Source organism: Gopherus flavomarginatus, chromosome 14, assembly GCF_025201925.1.
Source record: "Gopherus flavomarginatus isolate rGopFla2 chromosome 14, rGopFla2.mat.asm, whole genome shotgun sequence".
Taxonomy (NCBI): Eukaryota; Metazoa; Chordata; order Testudines; family Testudinidae; genus Gopherus; species Gopherus flavomarginatus.
This window is the reverse complement of record NC_066630.1, coordinates 8,537,667-8,561,715: the sequence shown is the minus strand read 5'-3', so window position 1 is coordinate 8,561,715 and position 24,049 is coordinate 8,537,667. Positions and strand designations below refer to the sequence as shown.

The 24,049-nt window shown below is 38.5% G+C and overlaps 1 protein-coding gene across 4 annotated transcripts in view; it reads left to right on the top strand.

Annotated features, from left to right (window-relative positions):
- The window catches only part of USP10 (ubiquitin specific peptidase 10), a 72,525-nt gene that overhangs the window by 44,476 nt on the left and 4,000 nt on the right, over positions 1-24,049 (top strand). For all 4 annotated transcript variants that reach the window (XM_050923253.1, XM_050923251.1, XM_050923252.1 and 1 more), the window contains 9 exons: positions 1,841-1,932; positions 9,151-9,260; positions 9,778-9,833; positions 11,643-11,746; positions 12,091-12,190; positions 13,954-14,134; positions 19,538-19,703; positions 22,241-22,385; positions 23,829-23,894. In XM_050923253.1, coding sequence (XP_050779210.1) covers positions 1,841-1,932; positions 9,151-9,260; positions 9,778-9,833; positions 11,643-11,746; positions 12,091-12,190; positions 13,954-14,134; positions 19,538-19,703; positions 22,241-22,385; positions 23,829-23,894 — 1,020 coding nt within the window. The remainder of the gene's footprint in view (positions 1-1,840; positions 1,933-9,150; positions 9,261-9,777; positions 9,834-11,642; positions 11,747-12,090; positions 12,191-13,953; positions 14,135-19,537; positions 19,704-22,240; positions 22,386-23,828; positions 23,895-24,049) is intronic.

The following is a 24,049-nucleotide window of genomic DNA, read 5'->3' as shown; positions in this document are numbered from 1 at the left end:
AGCTACTTCCTCTTGTGGAGGTAGATTACCTGTGCTAATGGAAGAACCCCTCCTATTGGCATAGGTAGCATCTACACTGAACTTTTACAGTGTCGCAGCTGCAGCATTTCAAGTCAGTCTCTTTTATTTATACACAGCCTAGCACAATGTGGCCCGAATCTTCTTAGGACCCAGATGCTTCTGTAATAAAAGTAGTAATAATCCACTCTTGTTATAAAGGTACACTATTTGCTTAAGCTCCACATTTCACCTATCTTGTAAATTTGTTGTGAGGTGCTGTGCAGGTTCTAAACATCTCATCAGATTTTGAAAAGAGCCCTGTATCTAATGGTTCCTGTGTAGGTACTAGAATAAATGGCGATATTTACAAAAATGCTCATCCCCTGTTTTTCTCACTTTCGCAAATGTGATTGCCTTATTTTGAATCCTAAATGGAAGCTGAGCAGTTTTGGAAAGGTGGCCCTAATGATGGATGGTGAGCACTTTTGAAGATCTTGTCCCCATTTTTAAAACATAGGGGACAAGAGACACAGATGGGTATTTATGTAAATCAATGTGTTGTGCTTCCTTTGTTGCTCTGAAACAGCCAGTAACTAACATTCATTATGTTAATATCAGTCCATGCTGGTACACAAAGATATTTTGGGTACAAAATTGTGTACATTGAAACTTCTAAACTGAAACAATTGTAAATTTCAGTTCCATTCAAACCAAGGGAGAAGTTTGCTAAATGTTCAATAAAATTGGCTAAATATCCAATAAATTTGGTTGCAGGGGATTACAACTAACAGAGATTTATATATTTTTTTAACAAAATATATGCACAACGAAGTCTTGTCATGGTTTTATAAGATCATAGGAGTAGGAAAAGCCTTATTAAAGATTTGATATTCATCCTCACCCAAACTGGAGATAATCTTTCACTGAAAAGGATGTATCTGATAGTATACTATTATGCTGAGGAGTAATGCAGACTGCATCTTTGAGGTTGGAGGTGACTGCACCTTTAATTTAATATAACTTTCAGAATTAGTTAATCAGAAGCCACCAATCTAAGAGATAAGTGGGGTTGTGAACTTGCTCTGGAATTTAGATGGAAGGCTTTTTATTTTTTTTAGTATTGGGGGGTGGGTGTGTGTGTGTGTGGTGTGTGTGAGAGTGAGGGAAGGCAGAGGCAAAAAAAGCAAGAAAGCGAAGCAGTAGTTAGTGAGCACAGTGTGATCGTTGAAAAACCTTGAGAGAGTGCTTTTGGGTCTGTTGGCTAAAGAGGCTTGCAGCTGTAAGCTAAGAAACTGCTTCTTTTGTTCTTGATTTGTTCTGCATTCAAAGAAACGGGACATGTACATTACTTGCAAATAAACAAGATTGCATCTGAGAAAATACCAGACTGCATCAATTTCTATATCCAACTGGAACATCCATAGAGCCCTAAACTTTGACTAGCTGTGTGGGTCAAAAAGGGGCAACAATCCTTCAAATTTAGCCAAAAACAAGCTTTGAGGCAGAGAAATGTGGTGTTAATAGAGCATTGACCTACTAAACCCAGAGTTGTGAGTTCAATCCTTGAGGGGGCCATTTGGGGATTGATCCTGCTTTAAGCAGGGGGTTGGACTAGATGATCTCCTGAGGTCCCTTCCAACCCTAATAATCTATGATACAAAGGGAGCCAGCATTCCCCATCCCCACAGGGCCTGATTCCAAGCCTGTGGGACTGCTAATGTACCTAATCTATGATAGGAATTTACAGAGTGATTTGCGTTGTATAGCTGAATTAACTTGGTGTTTGCTAGTTACCTTGTACATTTCCTTGATGCTAAACTTACTATTTTTAATTCTACAGAATTACTGGAGAATGTAAAATTAATACATAAACCAGTATCTTTGCAACCACGAGGGCTGATCAATAAAGGAAACTGGTGCTATATCAACGCTGTATCCTTACCTTGGGGCAATGAAATCTAATTTAAATTCATGAATATGTGTAGTATGGTAATTGTCAGTGTCATCTAGAATACACAATAGACCTGCAGCATTAGATTGACAGTGGTTCTAATTAGCTGCATTAACTGTCTGAATTACCAGTATTGCATACAAATTCAACTATGACTGTTGTATGTTGTCAGAGTCCTTACGGTTGTATACCATAAGAAATAGTGGGTGGTTCTTTGAGGAATGTCCCTGTGGGTCCTCCACTGCAGGTGTTGGCACGTCCCCGCGCCTTCGAACAGAGAATTTCAGCAGCAGTGCTTGTCTGGGTTGCACATGCACTCTCCCCATCTCGTGCTGTTATTGGCGCCTATCTAGTGCCACAGGACCCGACCCCCCTCAATTCTTCTCAACTGTCCTTAGCCTGAGACAGAGCTCCCAGCAGTGTTAAGACTGATAGCTATACTTAGAATTTAGAATAGTTTAGCGTAGTACCCTACTTAGGTTTACTTATCCCTTTTTTCCCGTTTATATATCCACTTCACCTCTGGCCCCTCCATTCTCTAGTGAGGAAGAAGATACTGAAGAGGAGGGTGCCTTCTCATCTCAGCACTCCTCTCCCATTCAGTCTACTGCAGCTCTGGGCCCACCTGTACAGTCTTAAAATCCATCACAGGGCTGACACTCAGGTACAGCCTCACACGGATGCCACCACTTACACCGTTCCCACTCAGTGGCCCTCCTGGGAATCCTGGGTTGCATACAGGAGATAGTACCCCATACTCCCTCACCACCCTCAGTTGCTTCACCTTCAGAACCCCCTGAGAAGAGTGTTGAACAGGAGGAAGCCTGGGATCAGGATACATCTCCAACATTTCTTTCCTGTCCCTGGACGAGGCCATAATGCCACTGCCACCTACATTTGCGGACAATTTTAAAGTCTTTCAAGAACTCTAAAAGAATCGCTAATACAAACGATTGGATATTCTTCATATAGCCTCCTCATCTATAATTGTGCTTCTCATAAAAGACACATTCATGCAGCCACCCAAAAACATATGGCAAATCCTGACTATGATGCCGCCCACCTGCAAGTGACCAGATGAGAAGTACTACATTCCCACTACTGGACTAGACTTCTTATTTTCTCACCCTGCACTGAATTCAGTACCCAGATCCAGCTCCTTACAACAAAGAATGGAAATGTTTGCATCTTTTTGGCTGCAGGGCTTAGTCATACGGCACTCATCAGTTCCGGATTGCAAGTTATGCTGCCCTAATAGCAAAATACAACCACACAAATGATTCCAAACTTTCTGAATTTATTTACATCATAGACTCATAGACTCTAGGACTGGAAGGGACCTCGAGAGGTCATCGAGTCCAGTCCCCTGCCTTCATGACAGGACCAAATACTGTCTAGACCATCCCTGATAGGCATTTATCTAACCTACTCTTAAATATCTCCAGAGATGGAGATTCCACAACTTCCCTAGGCAATCTATTCCAGTGTTTAACTACCCTGACAGTTAGGAACTTTTTCCTAATGTCCAACCTAAATCTCCCTTGCTGCAGTTTAAGCCCATTGCTTCTTGTTCTATCATTAGAGGCTAAGGTGAACAAGTTTTCTCCCTCCTCCTGATGACGACACCCTTTTAGATACCTGAAAACTGCTATCATGTCCCCTCTCAGTCTTCTCTTTTCCAAACTAAACAAACCCAGTTGTTTCAGCCTTCCTTCATAGGTCATGTTCTCAAGACCTTTAATCATTCTTGTTGCTCTTCTCTGGACCCTCTCCAATTTCTCCACATCTTTCTTGAAATGCGGTGCCCAGAAAGGGACACAATACTCCAGTTGAGACCTAACCAGCGCAGAGTAAAGCGGAAGAATGACTTCTCATGTCTTGTTTACAACACACCTGTTAATGCATCCCAGAATCACGTTTGCTTTTTTTGCAACAGTATCACACTGTTGACTCATATTAAGCTTGTGGTCCACTATGACCCCTAGATCTTTCTGCCATACTCCTTCCTAGACAGTCTCTTCCCATTCTGTATGTGTGAAACTGATTGTTCCTTCCTAAGTGGAGCACTTTGCATTTATCTTTATTGAACTTCATCCTGTTTACCTCAGACCATTTCTCCAATTTGTCCAGATCATTTTGAATTTTGACCCTGTCCTCCAAAGCAGTTGCAATCCCTCCCAGTTTGGTATCGTCTGCAAACTTAATAAGCGTACTTTCTATGCCAACATCTAAATTGTTGATGAAGATATTGAACAGAGCCGGTCCCAAAACAGACCTCTGCGGAACCCCACTTGTTATACCTTTCCAGCAGGATTGGGAGCCATTAACAACTACTCTCTGAGTACGGTTATCCAGCCAGTTATGCACTCACCTTATAGCTGAAGAACAAAGAAGATCAGTTTAAGTCTATAATTTCAGAGGGCCAACTCCTATCCAGAACCGCCTCTAGATGCAGCCAGTACAGCAGCACGCTCCACGGACACTGCCATAGTTATGTGCCCGGTTTCACGGCTCCATTGGTCTGGCTTCCCAAGGGAGGTACAATCCACTGTCAGGGACGTCGCATTCGATGGTCAGAAGCTCTTGGTGGCAAAAGCTGATGAATCATTTCATACTCTGAAAGACTCAAGGGTGATGCTGCACTCCCAGAGTATATACATCCCTACATCAAATAGAAAACAGGGTAAATACTGCTCCACATAGCGCGCAAGGTCTGGCCCGTGTGCCTCACTACAGAGGCACTATGACGTGCAATGGCAAAGACAGAAGCCTCCGAAGTATCGCCAACCTCTAGCCCAATCACCGACATCCCACCCACCCTTTGCAAAACAGCAATTTTGAGAGTTTGGTTGAGGGCCCAACAGACCTCCCCCATTCTTCAGTGTTGATGCCATCATTAACCATCCCGTTTTGGATACGGTTGACCCCTTTCTACCCAGCATGGCAATCCATCACCATGGACAAATGGATTCTGGAGATAATCCATTCAGGCTATACAATACCATTCATCTCTATCTCCTCCACCCATCCTCCATCCTAATCCTTCTTCAGGGACCCCTCTCATGAACCCCTATGGCAAGAAGTACACCACCTCCTGCATCTGGGCACTGTGGAACACATACTATCACAACAAAGAAGGAGAAGGGCTTTTAGTCCCACCACTTTTTAACCCAGAAAGAGAAGGGAACATGGAGGCCTAGTTTAGACCTCAGAGAAAACAACACATTTGTAAGGGTCCAGTGGTTCAGGATGGTCACAGTAGCAACAGTAATACCAACACTGGAATGGGGGGACTGGTTTTCAGCCCTTGACCTCCAAGATCCCTATTTTCATGTAACCGTATATCTCGTGCACAGGAGATTCCTCAAATGTACTCTGAGCACAGAACATTATCAATACAAAGTTCTGCCATTTGGCCTTTCAACAGAACTTTGTTTTTTCCCCGAAGTACTTGTGGTAGTGGTGGCACACCTCCACAAACTCCATAGAGTGGGAGTGACAGTTTCCCCCTATCTGGACGATTGTCTGTTAAAGGCACCCACCCAAGCAAATGCCATAGACACTACGCAGATGACTGTCACACTCTTCTCACAGCTGGGACTATAGATCAGCATACAAAAATCAGTACTAACACCCGTGCAGAAACTGAGCTGCTTCAGGGTGCATCTTGACACTCTAGAGACAGAAGTTCACTATGAGATTTCTCACTACAGATATCGGCACAGACTTGCCTCTGACTACTAGGCCATATGGTGGCAACCACGTTTGTGATATGACGCACATCTTCACATGCACTGCCTTCAGGGCTGACTAAGAACCGTCTACATACCACACAGACACAGCCTAAACAGACACCTCATAATGCCATTCAGAGTTAAGGACTCACTACGCTTGTGGACACAATCCAACAGTGTGTGCGTGGGACACCTTTTCACACAGACTCTACCTTCATTGATTCTCACAACCAACGCCTCCTTGACTATTACGTCTGCCCATCCAGTGGGAGAGTTAGGAGTCCTCAAGGCACACTCATCTTATACTGTCTTCTTCAAAGATAAGGTCACTCTAAGACTGCATCCTAAATTTTTACCTAAAATGCCGCCCTCTTTCCGCCTGAGTCAACCAATCCATCTTCCCTCATTCTTCCCCAAACTTCATGGGAGTAAACCGGACTCGATATTACACACCCTGAATGTCACACACACCTTAGTGTTCCACGTAGAGAACCAAGACCTTCAGAAAGTCACCAAAGCCTCAGTTACTGCACAGGGTGAGTAACATTCTTTTCTTCTAGGAGCCTTCCTGTGGGTGCGCCACTTCAGGTGACTGGCGAGCAGTGCCCCTTGGTGGACGGAAGGAGCTTTGGAGTTTCATGAGTAATTGATAATACTCTAAGTCCTACCAGTGCATCCAATCTTGAGCTCTGATCTATCACGTAGTGTTTTGTAAAGGTGTTCATGGATGCCCAGGTGGTTGCTTTATATATGTTCATGATGGGCACGCTATTGAGAAAAGCTCCTGAGATTGATAATGGCCTAGCAAAGTGGATTCGGGTCTTCACTGGGGGTTGTATGTCATGCTGTTGGTAGCATAGGTGAATGCATTCAGAAATCCACTTGGACAGCTTCTGCTTGGAAATGGCGGAACCTTTAGATTGTTCCAAAATTGAAATAGAAAGATCTTTGAGATGATGATGTCCTGTGAGTGCTTCAATACACACCCTTCTCCCCTCTACTTCAGAGTTCAATCTATGGACTCAGAGTGAAAAGGGAACTGAGGTGGGGTCTGGTTGCATGGTACTAGATAGGCTTCACAAAGGCGTGAGATGGGGAGAGCGCATGCACGACCCAGACAACTGCTCCTGAATTTCTCCAATCAAAGGTGCAGGGATGCACCAACACCTGAAATGGAGCACCCACAAGGCACCATCTGGAAGACCTCATTTACTGCACAGGGTGAGTAATCTTCTCTTTTCAGGTGAACTAAAAAAAAAAAGAGAGAAATGCAAGACACATACTAGTCTTCTATATCATACCCTCATAGATATGTCTGCTTCATTCCATTCATTCATTTATGAGAAGCTATCTGTCCTAAAACAGGATTAAATAGGTATATTCAGATTTGAATATTTGGTTTTATTGTTGACATGGGATTTTTTTGTTCATTTATTTGGGATTTTTTGAGGGTGAGGAGCAACCTTCAGTGAGACCTAACGAACAAGACACAAATGCCATATTGCTTTGTTTTGTGGATCCTCTCTGCAATAGCTTTTCAGATAAGATCTTTCAGACTATCACCTGTAGTTTTAAATTTTTGGGAATAGTCAGAGGGAAGTTTTGCAGAAGTTCTCTCCTTTTCCTAAACTATATAGCACATTTACCTTTATTTGAAATGTAAGCATTAAAAATTAGGGCTTTCAATTAATCGCAGTTAACTCATGCGATTAACTCAGAAAAAATTAATCGCTATTAATCAGTTTTAATTGCACTGTTAATAGAATACCAATTGAAATTTATTAAATATTTTGGATGTTTTTCTGTGTTTTCAAATATATTGATTTCAGTTACAACACAGGATACAAACTGTACGGTGCTCACTTTATTATTTTTATTACAAATATTTGCACTGTAAAAATGATAAATGAAATAGTATTTTTCAGTCACCTTATACAAGTAACATAGTGCAATCTCTCTATCATGAAAGTGCAACCTACAAATGTAGATTTTTTTTTTTTGTTACATAACTGCACTCAAAAACAAAACAATATAAAACTTTAGAGCCTAGAAGTCCACTCAGTCCTACTTCTTGTTTAGCCAATCACTAAGAGAAATAAGTTTGTTTATATATACGGGAGATATTGCTGCCTGCTTCTTATTTACCATGTCACCTGAAAGTGAGAACAGACTTTGGCATTGCACTTTCGTAGCTGGCATTGCAAGGTATTTACATGCCAGATCTGCTAAACATTCGTATGCCCCTTCATGCTTGGGCTACCATTCCAGAGGACATGCTTCCGTGCTGATTAAAAATAAATGTGTTACTTAAATTTGTGACTGAACTCCTTGGGCGAGAATTGTATATCTCCTGCTCTGTGTTTTACCCAAATTCTGCTACGTGTTTCATGTTATTGTTAGTTTTAAGAACACTTTCACTGCAGATTTGACAAAATGCAAAGAAGGTACCAATGTAATATTTCTAAAGATACCTATAGCACTCAACCAAAGATGCTTTCCAAAATCTGATTGGGGCAGGATATGGAGCATGCTTTCAGAAGTCTTAAAAGATCAACACTCCAGTGCGGAAACTACAGAACTCAAACCACCAAAAAGGAAAACCAACCTTCGGCTGGTGGCATCTGACTCAGATGATGAAAATGAACGTGTTGGTCTGCACTGCTTTGGTTTGTTATTGAGCAGAACCTACCATCAGCATGGACGCACGTCCTCTGAAATGATGGTTGAATCATGAAGGGACATACGAGGCTTTAGTGCGTCTGGCATGTAAATATCTTGCAACGCTGGCTGCAACAGGGCCATGCAAACGCCTGTTCTCTCTTTCAGGTGACGTAAATAAGACGTGGACAGCATTATCTCCCATAAATATAAACAAACTTGTTTGTCTGAGTGATTGGATGAAGTAGTAGTAAAACTGAGTGGACTTGTAGGCTCTAAAGTTTTGCATTGTTTCATTTTTGAATGCAATTTTTTTGTACCTAATTCAACATTTGTAAGTTAAACTTTCATGATAGATTGCACTACATTACTTAAGTGAATTGAAAAATAGTTTACAGTGCAGGTATTTATAATAAAAATATAAAGTGAGCACTGTATACTTCTGTGTTGTAATTGAAGTCAATATATTTGAAAATGTGGAAGACATCCAAAAATATTTATATAAATATTATTCTGTTGTTGTTTAACAGCGTGATTAATCACAATACATTTTTTAAACCGCTTGACAGCCCTAGTTAAAATATGTGACTAGAATAAAACTGTATCATGCTATATTGTAGGTTTATTTTCAAGTGACTCTTGTGAATTGAAAGCAGGAGCATTATCTTTTTACAAAATGAGGAAAATCCTTTCATTAATTTAATTGTGATTATTGCATTGGTCTTTTGTATGCACATAAAGGACGTTTGGATATTTAATGTATATCTAGACTATATTTTCTGAATAGCTCCTTAATGCAATGGACAGACACTGCAGGCTTTGGTTGCTTGCCCTCCAATGTATCACCTAATGAAGTCAATTCCAGTGTATTCAAAATCACAGCGGCCATGCACCTCAACACCAATGATAGACAGTTTGTAAGTAATTTGTTGGAAAATCTTAGTATTTACTGTGATCGTTTTAAGTCGTTGAACACAGAGATCTAAAACCATTGTAGTATTGCAGCTGATAAAAATTGATATGTAATTACATTCAGTAGGCTATGGGCTTTGATTTGTTTAATGACACTTCGCTTTTGTAGTTTAGCTTCTGGTTAGTGAAGGGAGAAGACTATTTCTTTAAATGTTGTTCAGAAACATCACTTTAGATATATCGAAGTGTACTGAATCTGCAACAGTAGATTGTAATAAAGCTCCAAGACCTAAATTAGCCATTTTTACCTTATCAGACGACCAGTAACCATGTTAATTTTCACATATTTGAACCTAATATTACTCACTTTATTATAGCGTGATCTTAGCTTGATTTTGGCCTGCCAGCACCCACTTTGATCTAATATTTTGACTGATTTACATGGAAATCTATCCTGTATAGATAAATAATATTTAGTTAACATGGTGGTGATACCCAGTTGTTGTTTCCTTTCTTTTTCAGTGTTCGTCTAATGAATGAGTTCACTAATATGCCAGTACCTCCTAAAGCAAAACAAGGTGAGTGGCGGGAAAAAGAGTCTTCAGAATAGATCGCTAACATCAAATGGTATAAGCTCTTTGAGGGCGGGATCCTTTCCTTATTGTGTGTTTTGGGTAGTGCCTGATGTAATGGGATTGAAGTTCATAAGCACTAATGCAATGTACATAATTTTCCAAGTATGACTTGTGCTGTACCTGAAAAGGGTCCATCACATACATAAGGAAAAAAAAACGCGTTTCTCTGTGTAATTAAGCTGTCTCATGGGTTTCACTTTATCTCAAACTAATCCATGGTATTATGCATTTACAAAAAAACCTAGTTTTACTTGAGAAATTTATGTGCATTTGTTACACTATTCTGGGTTAGATAATTAATGGTAGTGTTTCATAGTACAAAAAAGACCATAAAATGAGTCATTAGTTCCAATGACTTCCAAACAGGTGAGACATTTCTTTGGTTTGTCTTTTAGTTTTTGCCTCTGTGAAACAAATCTGTCTGTCTTATGTGATTAATTTTTGGGGTCATTTTAACTACACATGGTAATCTGTCAGCATAGTTTTCTGAGGCCAGATACCTTCATTAGTTTGAACATGGGTTTTTCCTGGCCCCACAGTTTGCCCGCCTGGTTTTGACCAGCCTCATCGCCAGTGGTCCCTATTGAACACATTCTGGACCAGGCAAAATCTTTGTGCAGCCAACCAGTATTGCTGGGGCCTTTGTAACAGCCTTTTGTATACCTGCGGTGCAATATAGACGATGATGCACATTGTCGATGAATGCCTGCCAACTAGGTTGAGCGGTGACCTAGAAGAACTGCATCACACCACTGAAGATGCCATTTCTTGGCTACACGACTATGCACACGCTAGATAAATAAATGGAGTTTTCCCTAGCTGATATGTAATGTAACAAGTGACCTGTTAGTAATAGGAACATAAACCAAGTGACTTAAGATTAGTTTTTCTCTGAGTACAAAGTAGACACAGGAAAAAAAAAATTCCAGAATTGTAAATTCGTTCATTTTCTCATATGTTCTGGTCAGCTCCATTTGGTAAAGTGTAAGAGATTAATGTCTTTTAAAACACTGACTTGGTGTTAGTTTTTCTGGACCATCTGCTGGTTCAAGGAGACACATGATTCTTGAGGAAAGCTGCAGAAAAAAAAAGGCCATATCTTAGAGATTCTAATCTTAAATTAAGAGAATCTTAGTTGGTCAAAAACCATTTAAAAATCAATTCTGGATTCCAAAAGCCACTTAAGATCTGTGAAGCTTGTGTAACAAGTGTAAAATAGAATAAAGGTGTGTGGGATTCAGTTCTTACACTGCTAGATAAAATGCCCGAACTGGATGAAATAGTGAGAGATTGCAGGTGACATTTTGTGTTAATGCTCATAGTAGCTAATACAATGCTATACTAAAACATGTCTGTTTAAAAAAAGTAAACCACCACACACCATTTGATAAGTTAGAAGATGAAGATGTTCTTTTTTGTTTGGGCAGGTTTTGTGGAGTAAAATGAATGTGTGTGCACTAGAGCGGTGAATGTTCTTATAAAGGGGGGAAATATAAGTTCTTGAAACATTTTTTGATATTGAACTTTAGTCATTAATACACTTTAATAATTTCTCTGGAAATCATAAAAAATTAAATCTTAATACAGACAGTCTTCCTTTGGTCAAACAGCTCGTAACATGTCATTTGAGTATGGTTTATTTCAGCTGGTTGGTCATATAACTACTTGGTGAAGCAGTGAATCTAACTTTCCACTTCATGCTTTCTCAATTTTGCTTATTTTGATATTATGTCACATCTGTTTGCCTTGCAGCTTTAGGTGATAAAATTGCGAGAGACATCCGGCCTGGAGCTGCCTTTGAACCAACATACATCTATAGACTGCTGACGGTTATCAAGTCAAGCCTGTCAGAAAAGGTGCTGTTTAAAAATCTTTAAAGTGCGTGCATCTAACAGTGTACATAAACTAAATTGCATTTCAAAGTAGCCAGTATTCTTAATATTATTTTTCTTAACAAAATAAAAGCCATAAAATTAGTCCTGTGTTTGTTTCACAAAAAAAACTATATTTCACAGTTAAAGTTAGTTTTTCCCTCCTAGGCTCTGAGTTTTGCCGTAACTGATAGTGCAGTCTGATACAAAATACCTTGCAGTTTCATTAAGGTATCTGAAAATTAAGGGGACGATGTCCTGAATCTACTTAAAATTTGTAGACACCATACTGCGGAATAATAATTTAAAAAAATTAATCTTGTATTCAGGGCAGACAAGAAGATGCTGAAGAATACCTGGGATTTATCCTAAATGGGCTACATGAGGAAATGCTGACCCTAAAGAAACTTCTTTCTCCACACAATGAAAGTAAGTTTTTTTTGTAGCAAGCTGAATTCATTTTCAAATACTTAACTGTAATGGTTTTTCTTTTTGGAAGAGTGAAAGGAGGGGGAATGAATTAACTCTAGGAGAGTGGTTTGAGCGGGTGGGGAAGATGCCACTTATGACATAGTGCCAGAGGGAGCTTACACAAAAGACAAAAATCTATAGCTTTTATTTTGAACAGTCTTTCATTGTGAAAATCAGTAAATACTGAAGATAGAATGGGACAATACGTGCCAAATTTAATCCTGGAGAGGATTTTTTTTTGGGAGGGTGGGAGAAGATGTAAGGTGTTATAATGAAAGCTACTGAACCAATGAGATGCTTCCCCGGTTAGGTTGACCATATAGGCATATTGGACCTGATCTGATGATAATAAAGTAGCTTCTTGTTCAAGGCATGAACTCCGTTCCTTAGTTACTGACTTCTGTATTATTAGGGTACCTAACTCAAGTGAGCGTGATCAGAACTCAGGATGATTTTCTTTAAAACAGATTTTGTCTACCAAGCATAGCCATGGTTTCCAACTATGCCCAGTATCTGAATTATGGTTTTTAAATTTCTTTCTCTACCTGGTTGATGTATAGTGTAACAGTGTAGTGCAGTGGTGGGCAACCTACTGCTCCCCACAGCTCCCATTGGCCGAGAACGGCGAACTGCGGTCACTGGGAGCTGCAAGCAGCCATGCAAATGTAAACAAACGGTCTGGTGGCCCACCGGTGGCTTACCCTGATGGGCCACAGGTTGCCCACCTCTGGTGTAGCTTATGTCGGTGACCTCTGATAAACTGTTGGTTAAGCTCTTGTTGTTTTCTGCACAGCAAGCTTCCTAGACAAAGAATTTTTAATAATTTTGTACCCATTTATAATGGAACATAGTAACTGGTTTTACCAGTGCTTTGTTGCTGAAGTGAAAAAAATACAAACTGAAAACTCCACATCTTACCCTGGAAGAACTGACAGGATTTACAGTGAACTTAAAAATGGAGCTTTTTCTTACAGCAACTGTTTTATTTTTATGTTTGATGGTTGCACCATTTAAAAATAAAACACAACTACTGCAGTAGTACAGTCTTGTCATTATGAATTTTGGGGTTTTTTAAGGTTTGGTATCCAATCTATTTAACTGGGTAAATTCTCTGTGATGTAGCACTATCATTTCATATTCTCTAGCTACATTAAGTACATAACTTTCTCTATTTGGCATCCCTACAAATATTTGCTAAACCTTGTGTGCACTGTAAAATACCCAGGCAACAACGGTGTCTTGGATAAGCCAAGGTTTTAATTTTTCAAAAACAGCCCTTTACTTTCTAAAGTACAGCCCCAAAGATTAATTATCTATAGCTATATTGAACTTACTTGTTTTTTCAAGTGTGGTTATGTTAGGTAGATAAACATTTGAGTATTCCCAGTTGCAAAATGCTCAAGGAATGGTGCAGAATATTGTCTCCATCTTGACTTTTCACAATTTTTTTTAAGTAAAATATGAAATCCTCCTAATCTTCTGATAATTATTCCTGTAAAGAGGATAAGAAACTTGAAACCACCTCATACAAGTTCTGAATCAAAACTTTTGATAGTTTGTTTTTAAAGCTATACCTTTCATTACAACGCCAGACACATCAGGGACCTATTACTAATCACTAAAGATAATCCTGTTGTTTACCAGCTCTCTCTCCCTTTTAAGGAAAAATTGGGGATTATTTTGTTTGTTTAAATCAATATCTATACACTTTTCTTCTCAAGAAATCTGTTTTTCCAATGGTCCCGAGACACAATCTGTAAATGAAGAGGAGGATCAGGATGAACAAGGAGAAGGTAGTGAGGATGAATGGGAACAAGTTGGGCCCCGCAACAAATCATCAGTTACTCGACAGGCTGACTTTGTTCAGACTTCTATTACTGATATTTTTGGTGGTCACATAAGGTATGGTACCTTTTACTAGACTATTTTTAATACAGTAAATGATACTTCTTTTGCAGCTTTGTGGCAGCATGAGTTGCATTGCCTTCACCCATAAATTTTTCCATTGCTTTGCAACTGAGAAGATACACAGCCACCAGAGACCTCCATTATTCCATGACCAGTTTTTGGTGGTTTAAAAAAGGAAATGTGACTAGTCCACAAAGGCCAGGGAAACTTAACATCCTAATCATGAAACAGTCTTCCAGAAGAGAGAGTTCAAAAGATTTAATGTCATTGTGTAGGTTAGTTCCCAAAAATCAGTTTGTGATCTGTGTCACATAATTGGTGCGTCTTATGTTTTACAGAGCAAAGGTTACCTTGAAGAACAGAGATCTACAACAATTGTTTATGAATAATAAGTTGAAAAAATACATATACTTTGCATATGTATAGTTGCTTTCATGCAAGGATCTAAAGGACTTTACAATAATTAAATAGTTCAAGTTTAGTATTGTCTTATGAAGTGCTAGCCCTTTTCATGTGTGGATTAACTGAGATATAGTGTGTGTCTTGTGTAGTTCACAAAGGCAGTGAGTGGATAAAAATGGGACTAGAACTCAAGACATGACTGTCAGACAGGACTTGCTGCAGCCGGGGACAGAGGCGCCACTTCCCTAGCCCAGCCCTGGACCTGCCGCAGCTGGGGTGGAGGGGCGCCCCTCCCCTGACCCCAGTCCTGCCCTAGACCTGCTGCGGCAGAGGGAGAGGTGCCCCGGCCCCAACCCAGCCCTGAGCCCCCTCCCATACTCCAAACCTCTCGGCCCCACTCTCACCACTTCAGTTGTGTTATGTACACCAGTATGGAAGTGATATTGCACATAACAAAATTCATTCCACACATGTATAGGAAAAATTAGAGGGAAAACTGACTGTCAGTTCTTTACACAATACTGTTTTCCAGAAGCAAGAAAGACTAAAGCTATTTCTACGCTATAGTTTGTCAGCATAATTTATGTTGCTCAGGGGTGTGAATAAACTACCTCCTGAGCGACGTAAATTACAACAACATAAGCGCTGATGTGGATAGTGCTATGTGGGAGAGTTTCTCCTGCTGACATAGTTACTGCTGCTCAAGGGGGCTAAAGTAACGAAGCCAATAGGAGAGCTTTCTCCCGTCAGCTTAGTGTCTGCACTAGAAGTGCTACAGCGGCACAACTGTAAGCTCTCTAACGTAGTCATAACCTTATGCTGTGCTTTTATTAAAAAAAAAAAAAGTCACACCCAAAGAGATCTTTTTTGAATTCAGTTATTAATTCCTGCATCAGCTTGCAGTGATGTGGAGCAGAGGCCCAGATAGGATTACAGGAAGGGAAAAAGGGGGTATGAAAAAATCATTTAAAAAGATTATTTAAAAATAAATAGTTTAGACTATAAAGGCAGAGTAAATACTTAAAAGAAACATATTCCAAAACAACAAATGTTAGAATATGAAGAATTATTTTTAAAATAGAGGGCAGGCATTTAATTGCTAGTTTTGCACTTCTTGTGTTGCCAGGTATGCAGTCTATGAAATTAAGGATATCTGGGGGGACACTATGTTCCCTGTTGAAATCCACAGAAAATAAATCGGAGGGATTTCTGGGAAAGAGAATAAATTGGCATCGAGCAGCAGAACCACAGGGTCCATTTCCACATCTGTTGTCTACTTGCAGCTCACCCATCTCATTCAGCCTACAAACTAGGTCATGCAGTAGACCACAGAAACAGTATCCCGTCTTGAGATGTTGGAAAGCTTCCTCCGCTAAGACTGAGGGTGGAAATAGGGAGGATCTAAAGGCAAAATTGCTGGTAATAGTCCACCAAATAAAAGCATCAGAAATAGAAAAATCAAATGAAAAAGGGAGCTAAGAAAACATAGTTGAATTGGCACCGTTTTGCTTAGAGAGATTTTTAGCCTCTTGTCTATATTTGTTTAATTGATTTGTTGCATTCCTACTTCAGCATCATTTCTTTAAATAATTTTTTATGAAGAAAAAAGTAGATAGTTATAAACACTTAAACATAAACCTGTAGGTCCACATTTTCATTGGGCTTCTGATTTTGTGCATTAACAGAGAGCTTTTACATTTATAACTTGTTCAAACTTCAAATATTTGTCATTCAGATTTCAAATATTTTTTCATGCAAATTTGGCATACACATAAGTCAGAGGCCTGGCAAAAATGTTGACCGCAAGATGCACTGACTTTTCTCTCAGATGCTCTGTGATGAAAAAATCAAGTGTGTGCTTGTGCATGGGAAGAGCTTTGCTTTGAAGAAATTTAAAAGCTGTTTTTTATGCACTAGCTACACTCACTTAGTGTCAGTAAACGCTATTAGTGCTACTACAATAGCAAGGAAATTATGGACACCACAAATTTTTCCGAAGAAATTTTATGAAAAATTTCTATATCATAGTATTATTCAAATCCTTCCAATAACTTGTGGCTGAAATAATCCCTGTATTTTGTTTAAACTGCTGCATTTTTTTCCTTGTGACTGACTTTTGCTGTAATTTCTACAAAAGAAAATGCTTTGCACATTAAATGTTATGCAAACCTAATATCCAGCAATATTGTTGCTATCAAATGCAGTACTTTTATGCACTTTTGAAAAAATGCTATACTTGTATTTCTAATTGTTTTTTTAAAAAATGTACCACTGGAAATTGCATTTTGGAATATTATCTTTATTTGTAGATTAATCTCATTTTCTGTTTGTTGATTTTAACTGGTTTAAGTTTGTGTACTGTAGTTTGTTTACTGTATTTTGCAGTGGATTATTACATTAAATAATCTGGTTGTGGGAAATGGGAAGGTGTCTCAAAAACAGCACAACTCTCAACAGTGGAGAATCTGTTCTTTTGAAAACATCAGCCTTCACATGTGTTGAAGGTTTTGTCCTTAAATATAAGCCAAGAAGGCAATAGTAACCTGAAATAAAGATGCCAATGTCTGTGGTAGAGTTCTTTCACTCTAAGGAATATACATAGCCAATATAAAGATGGATTGGTCTTTTGTTGGTGCTTCAGGCCTGTGCCTGAATCAGAGGAGCTGTTAATACAAGCTTGCAGTTCAAGTATTAAACTTCTGTGTTAATATTTAACTGATAATTCTGAGAGTTTAACATAGTGACTTGAATTGTGGTTTATCTGAAGACTTGCTATTTAGAGTTTTCTGAAGGTCTGTAACATGCCAAACAATAACTTATTTAGCTGTAAAGACATTATTGGTTGTGCTTTTAAGTACCAGCTTCAAAAACAAAGGGTGATTAGATATATTTTTAAACAAGATTCAAGCAAACTGAAAATCAATACAAAAATCTCCTTTTGTTACAGTATCTTTGGCAAACAATTGAACTATCAAATCATATATTCAGTTTTCATATAAAAGCTGAAATTGATTTAAATTTCCAAATATAAATAGGAAGCTGGTTCTATTACTTTAACACATAAAGACTAAAAGACTCTGGTTTGTATTCAAGACAAACCAATAAGTGAACAAAGCCTGGCTGCAAAATCTGACTTGAGGAAAAAACAAATTCTAAAACAATTCTGTAATATATTGTTAGAAACCATGTAGAGATTTTAAATTTTGAAGTATTATGATTAGAGAACCTGAACTCAATTAAATTTTTCACAGCAACATGACAAAACGACTAGATAACCATTAGTACTTGTCAGTTCTAAATATCTGTTCTAAAACATTCAATATTTCAGAAATCCAGCATCGTCACTGAGATATTAAAATGTTAATTTTATCATTTTCAGTTTCCACATGAGCACCATATGCTACTCTGCAGCAACAATTAATTTCTGAACACCTTTCCCAGAACTGTCCATGTTCCACAGAAGTAAACAAAGCTGAGCTATCTTGGCTATTTTGTAGTTAGCAACATAGCGAAGATATGATGTTTGCCAAATGGAGAAGATAAAATAATTTTACTGTCAGCTTCTATTAGCTTGGGTAACAGTGTTGGCAAAACCTATATGACAGATCTGATTTTATATTATAGGTACCTGTACCTTCAGTGTAAATTTCACTTTCTGCATAACTGTTCCCCAGTGTGTGAGGTTTTTCATAAATCAAGCTATTACTCTCTTATACTGTGGAGAGAAGTAGGTGAATATATTGCAAAACTTGTAAAGAAAAATGTGGCTAATTATTTTGAAGACCCCAAACTAACGGAAGATTAATAGATCTAAACATAATTCATTGTGAAACACAATACTTCAAAATCAGTTTCTTTTTTGTTTAGTTATCAAAGATTCCTTCTTCCCTCCCCCTTTTGTCACATTGGATGATTCCACAGTCACCTTTAGGTGATTTTGGTACCCCAGGCTTTTGTTGGCAACATAGTAACCTCAGATGAAGTTCTTTAAAAGAAAAATGAAAACAAAGGGAGTGATCATATGCTCCTCCAAGTGTATGATGATGTCTTGTCAAAGAAGCTATGCATGAATACACTGATTTAAATACACTAACCAATTATACATGTTAACAAATATTAAACAAAATCATTGTACTTGAAATTGCATTAAAGTGAAATCAAGTTGTTGAAATTGATGCTTAACCTTGATATTTGTGTTAATTTTGGTAGCCCAATGTGCAGCAAAGCACAGGAGGGACTAAGGTCTGAGGTAAAGAACGTGGGTGGATTCATAGGTGCATTTCAGTGTCCTCTTTCTCGTAGCAGGTGGATTGATTTTAAAAAGAAAACTTAATATGATTTAAATGACAAATTAAAAACTTGATTTAAATTTAAAAAATCATTGATTTTTTTCCCCCAAAAATCAATTTTTAGACACCCTGACTAGTAGCTTCTCCACTGTTAAATTTTGAAGGATGACTATACAGTAGACTGTGGACATCCCAGAAATGGAGGTTGTCCGTAACTCTGAACAAAGCGCAGTTCAGGCTCCAGACCTAGCACCTGACACTCCAGGCCAGGCTTCAGCAGCAGTTGAGCTCCCTGCTCAGTGCTGGCATGAGTTTGAAGGCTTGTCCATTCCCCGTGGGGGTGTTTGTGTAAACAGCATGTTCCCATCCCCATGGAGAGTGGGGGTGAAAGTGGCACAGACCCCAGTGCTGCCTCTGCTTTGCTGGCTTTGGCTGCCTTCGGCTGGCAGCCCCAGCATCTTGCTATAAGTGGCAGGTGGGGGTGGGGTCAGGCAGCCCAGATGTGCCTACCTTTAAGATACAATATAGGTACTGTACAATATTTGCTTTTTTTATTTTTATTTATCTTTTGGTCTCTGTTGCTGCCTGATTGTTTACTTCAGGTTTCACATGGTGTCTGGTTGACCAGTTAGTACGTAACTCTTTGTTCATATCTTTGAGGTTCTATTGTAAATCTAATGTTCAACATTGTTTCCTATTTCTGTAGATCTGTGGTTTACCAGCAGAGTTCTAAGGAGTCTGCCACTCTGCAGCCATTTTTCACTCTACAACTGGATATCCAGTCTGACAAGATACGCACAGTCCAGGATGCATTGGAAAGCTTGGTGGCAAGAGAGTCTGTCCAGGGTTACACCACAAAAACCAAACAGGAGGTGTGTTCTGGTCTTGTCTGCTGGACCTTTTTATAGTCAAACATTGCATTTTTAAGGGCTTTTCATACAGCTGTTGGTTTTTCACTAGTTGCTTGAACATTAATCCTCATGTTAAGAGGTACTAACCTCGCAAGGTATAGTACAAGTGTCAAGTGGGTACTGCATATTTAACACATACAGTCAAGGTGACTCAAACAAGAAGACACTAACTCTGTTAAATGAAGTCATTGACAGTAAATCAATGTATTTGCTGAACTGGTGTAATAGTTGGTTTGGGATTTTGGGACCAGGCTGGGAGAGGTATATAAATTAAATTCATTCTGTTTGAGAAGTGATAATATGTACTGTCAGAAGGAAAACAGTTTTTTGCTAATTTTAAAGCACAGAAGCTCAGGTGACCTGGGCGTTGCCAGACACTCCTAATAAGACAGACGTGCTTCAAAATGTTGGTTGGTTGAGAATATTTCCTGGCTTTTGAAGTAGATATTTGTAACAGTCTCATGACTCAGAATGCTGACCTGTGTTGCTTTCTCTTCTTGGGTTAGAAGGAACAGCCTGGTGACCATCCATAAGAAAAATTCTCAAACTTTTTTTGTACTATGAGCCTCATTTAACTACAATAGCATAATAGCTATTTGAAAACTACAACAATTGTTCTCATGCAAAAGCTATATTGGGAAAGCACCATATATCCAGCCAGCTGTCTGTACATTGCAGTTTGGCAGTTTCTGCTCTTGAATGATGGGATATATTATATTTTGCTTTGAGTTTCCTCACACTATTCTCTTCCCTTTCTCCAGCTGTGTGTGAGTAAAGTATTTACTGTGTGTGAATAAAGAAGTAGTATCTACATAGTCGCATCTGTGCATGGTCAGCAGAAGGTGCTCAGATTAAAATATCATGTGCAACCCAATTAACTTAAACAGACAAAGAAGCAAAAGGGGCCTTTGAACAAGGTGTTGTGTCCATATATTTTACCCACCTCACTGTTTATGCAAACTTTCAGAATGTAATTGTCACCTGGAAAATGAATGGAAAACTATTTATTTTCCTTGAAAAGTTACAGGTAGACAGACAGCTTTTGTCTGGATTATATGTCCAGTCCTCTAGTAGAAGTTGAAGTGCAAAAATATTTTAGGGATTTCTTCTCATGTGGAAGGAACGTTTGCAATGCAAGCTCATCATAATTTACCACAAGGATTTTGTTTTGCTAGTCACTTCTTTTTGGTTTTTGCTGCAGATGGTTTTAACTTCTTTAGGGACAACCCACTGTTCAGATAATGGGTTTTAGAAGAAATGGGTTCAGTTTAGGTGCTAGTGATTTGGTCTGGTTTAGTGTCTGAATGGAAATAAAAGCATCCAAAAACGCCGTTTAGATCTTTCTTTTTCAATAGATATTCAGGAAAAAATAGAAGATTTCGTATTACATGTTGTTGTGAAAATATTGAACTTTAATAATTCTTATGCATAGCTAGTGGTTTACAGATGTTAATTCTCAAAACATCATTGTGGGGAAGGCAGATATTTCATCCACACTTTCCAGATGGGGGGAAAAAACGAGTTGCTTAAATAACATCAGAAAGAGTGTCAATGTTAGAATCCATGTCGTATATTTATAACTACCCCTTGTCCTCCCCCATCTTAAAGTAGTATTAGCTAAGCAAAGCTCAGAGCTCTTCAGATGGAGAGTCTCTATTGAAAATCCTCAGAAACCTGATGGTTTATTCCTCATTCTGTAACAGATGGGGATATTAATGTGATTGTCAGGTTGAAAGATGCTATGATGGTGTTACTCTCCTTTGTTATATTTAGTTTTAAATTTTTACGCAATATTCTGTTAAAATATGATCTTTAACGTTAGTGTGAGAGCATCATTAACTGTCTCAAATTCTCAAGATTTTGAGCTACGCTTTTTGTGGTTTCTCAGGTTTAGGAGTGACAACCACTCACTGTAAATATAGCTTGCCCTTTGGATTCTCTATTTTCACTCCCTCTTAAGAATCACCAGGTTTTTCTCCTTTTGAAGTTAAAATTTTGGAGTTTAATCTCAGCCTAAGGCTTTAAAAAAAAACATTTTTGAGTTACGAGAAAGATGTATCCATTAATAAAACAAAATTAAAGACAAAAAGTGAAGGCAGAAATATGACTATTTCTAAATCCTAATGTTGAACTCCATCATTTCCGCCAGCTATTCTTCCTGTTTCATAAATATATAGTTAGTCCCTAGATTAAAGAACCCCCATGGAAAGAACTCCACAGGACATTATATTAAATTATAATACTTTTTCCTTGAAGATAACACTTCAATGGGAAAATCCAATGTGCTTTAGAGTCTTAAAGTACACAAACAACGGGATATTTGTCATAAAACTAACACAATACAGACACTTTCAAGTGGCATAATTTAGATCAAATTCATGTTCTACACACATTAGTCATATTCCCTTGCTTTTTGTTTTTAAAGGGGTTAACTTCAAGATATACTGATCCTAAAATTAAGATACAATTTTAATACATTTTTGTGTTCTTTGTATTAGGTGGAGATCAGTAGAAGGATGACCCTAGAAGAGCTCCCTCCCGTTCTTGTGTTACACCTCAAAAGATTTGTATATGAGAAAACTGGTGGATGCCAGAAGCTTATCAAGAATATTGAGTATCCTGTTGACCTGGAAATTAGTAAAGGTGAAACTCTTAAATAAAACTTTCTTTTTGTTTTGAGGAAAAGAGAATATTCTATGGTTTCCAAAGGGTAATAGTGAATTTTTGCAAGTTCAGTATAGGAGGGACTTGATTTTTTTCTGTTGGGTTGTATACATGCGAAAACTCTCATAATCTAAATGAAGTCTGTATTATCTTGTGTGCCTTATTTTGTGTCTGTCCTAGCTGTGGATTTAGGAGAATCCAGTTCACTGATGCTCCAAACTGATGTGCTCAGGCTTTTATTTTTTTATTTTATTTTTTTTTTTTTTTTACAGCACTTAGACCCCAGTCCTTCAAAGAACTCTATGTAGGCAGACTCTGGGACATTCATCAGGCTCCATTGACTTCAGTGGGGGCTCATGCAGGTCCAGTGTCCACCTGAGTGAAACTTGTAGAATTGGAGACTGAGACTGAAAGCTGTTCAGGGCTGAGGGATAACTGTACCATGTGTTCATACAGTGCCCTCCCTCAGCTGATTGGAGTACCCTGGGCAAGGCTGCTGTTAATCAAATAATGAATAAAAATACTTCAGCTCAGAATCCATCCAAAGAGGTGGTAAAAGCACCATAATAAAAATCATTGATTGGGCTGGAGAGGAGAAATGAGAAACTTTTTTTTAAGACCAAACTAAAATCAAACTGAAAACCTCAAAGCAACCAAATAGGTAGGTCAGATATCAAGTGTTAATGCATTATAAAGTTTCTTCAGTTTTTAAATGTTAAGATCTATTCATTTTACAAAGTGTGTTTTATATATAAACACCAGAATAATATGTGTACTTGGCTGCATTGAATCTTTTTATTCTGACATTCGCTGTTCAGTCAACCAGTAGTTCAGATTGACCAATATTTTTTTTGCTGTCTGCAGTATGTTCCAAGCTACCTGGAAATTGCAAGGCTAATTATATAGGGATACATTATAAATGATGTATTTACTGTATCAGATAGTATGATTTGATCTTGAGGTTTTTGTTTTTAATACATGCTCTGGGGAGGGGTGTTGAAATCTGTAAAACGTGTGTTACAGACTGCTTTGGTCAAGCAAGACAAGCAACTGCTATATTCTTTACAGTCACTGGAGCTTACAGGCTCACCCTCTCATCCTCCAACAAGAGGCATGGCAGCGGAGATAACTAGTGTCTTGGCCCTTTTTCCCCTCCTCTGTTTCCCTGGGGTTAGTACTTTTGCTTGAAACCCCATATGCAAAGGCCAGTGCTCTGGCAGCAAAAAACTAGAAGTTGACCCCCTTATCTCCTACCACAGAAAAGACTCCGGTGTCAGCGTGCTGAGGTTTCAGCCATTTCTTTGATACAGGAAGCTTCAGATGAAAAACTATTTGATTCTTACTTGGAAATAAATGTTCACCTGACATCTGTTAACACAAAAGTTTATAGCTTGTTAAAAACGTTGCTTTTGCTTTTTTCAGAGTTACTATCTCCAGGTGTGAAAAGCAAGATTTTTAAAGGCCAAAGAACCTACCGGCTCTTTGCAGGTATTTAGCCATTTATGTCACTCTCTATCCCAAAATATTGCATTACATATAGGAATTCTGGTTGTGGAAATGTTGTAGTTACTGCTGATGGATTATAAAATGTTTACTTTAAATTAAAGTGATGTCACTTGCAGGGATAGTAAGTTCTAGTGTAA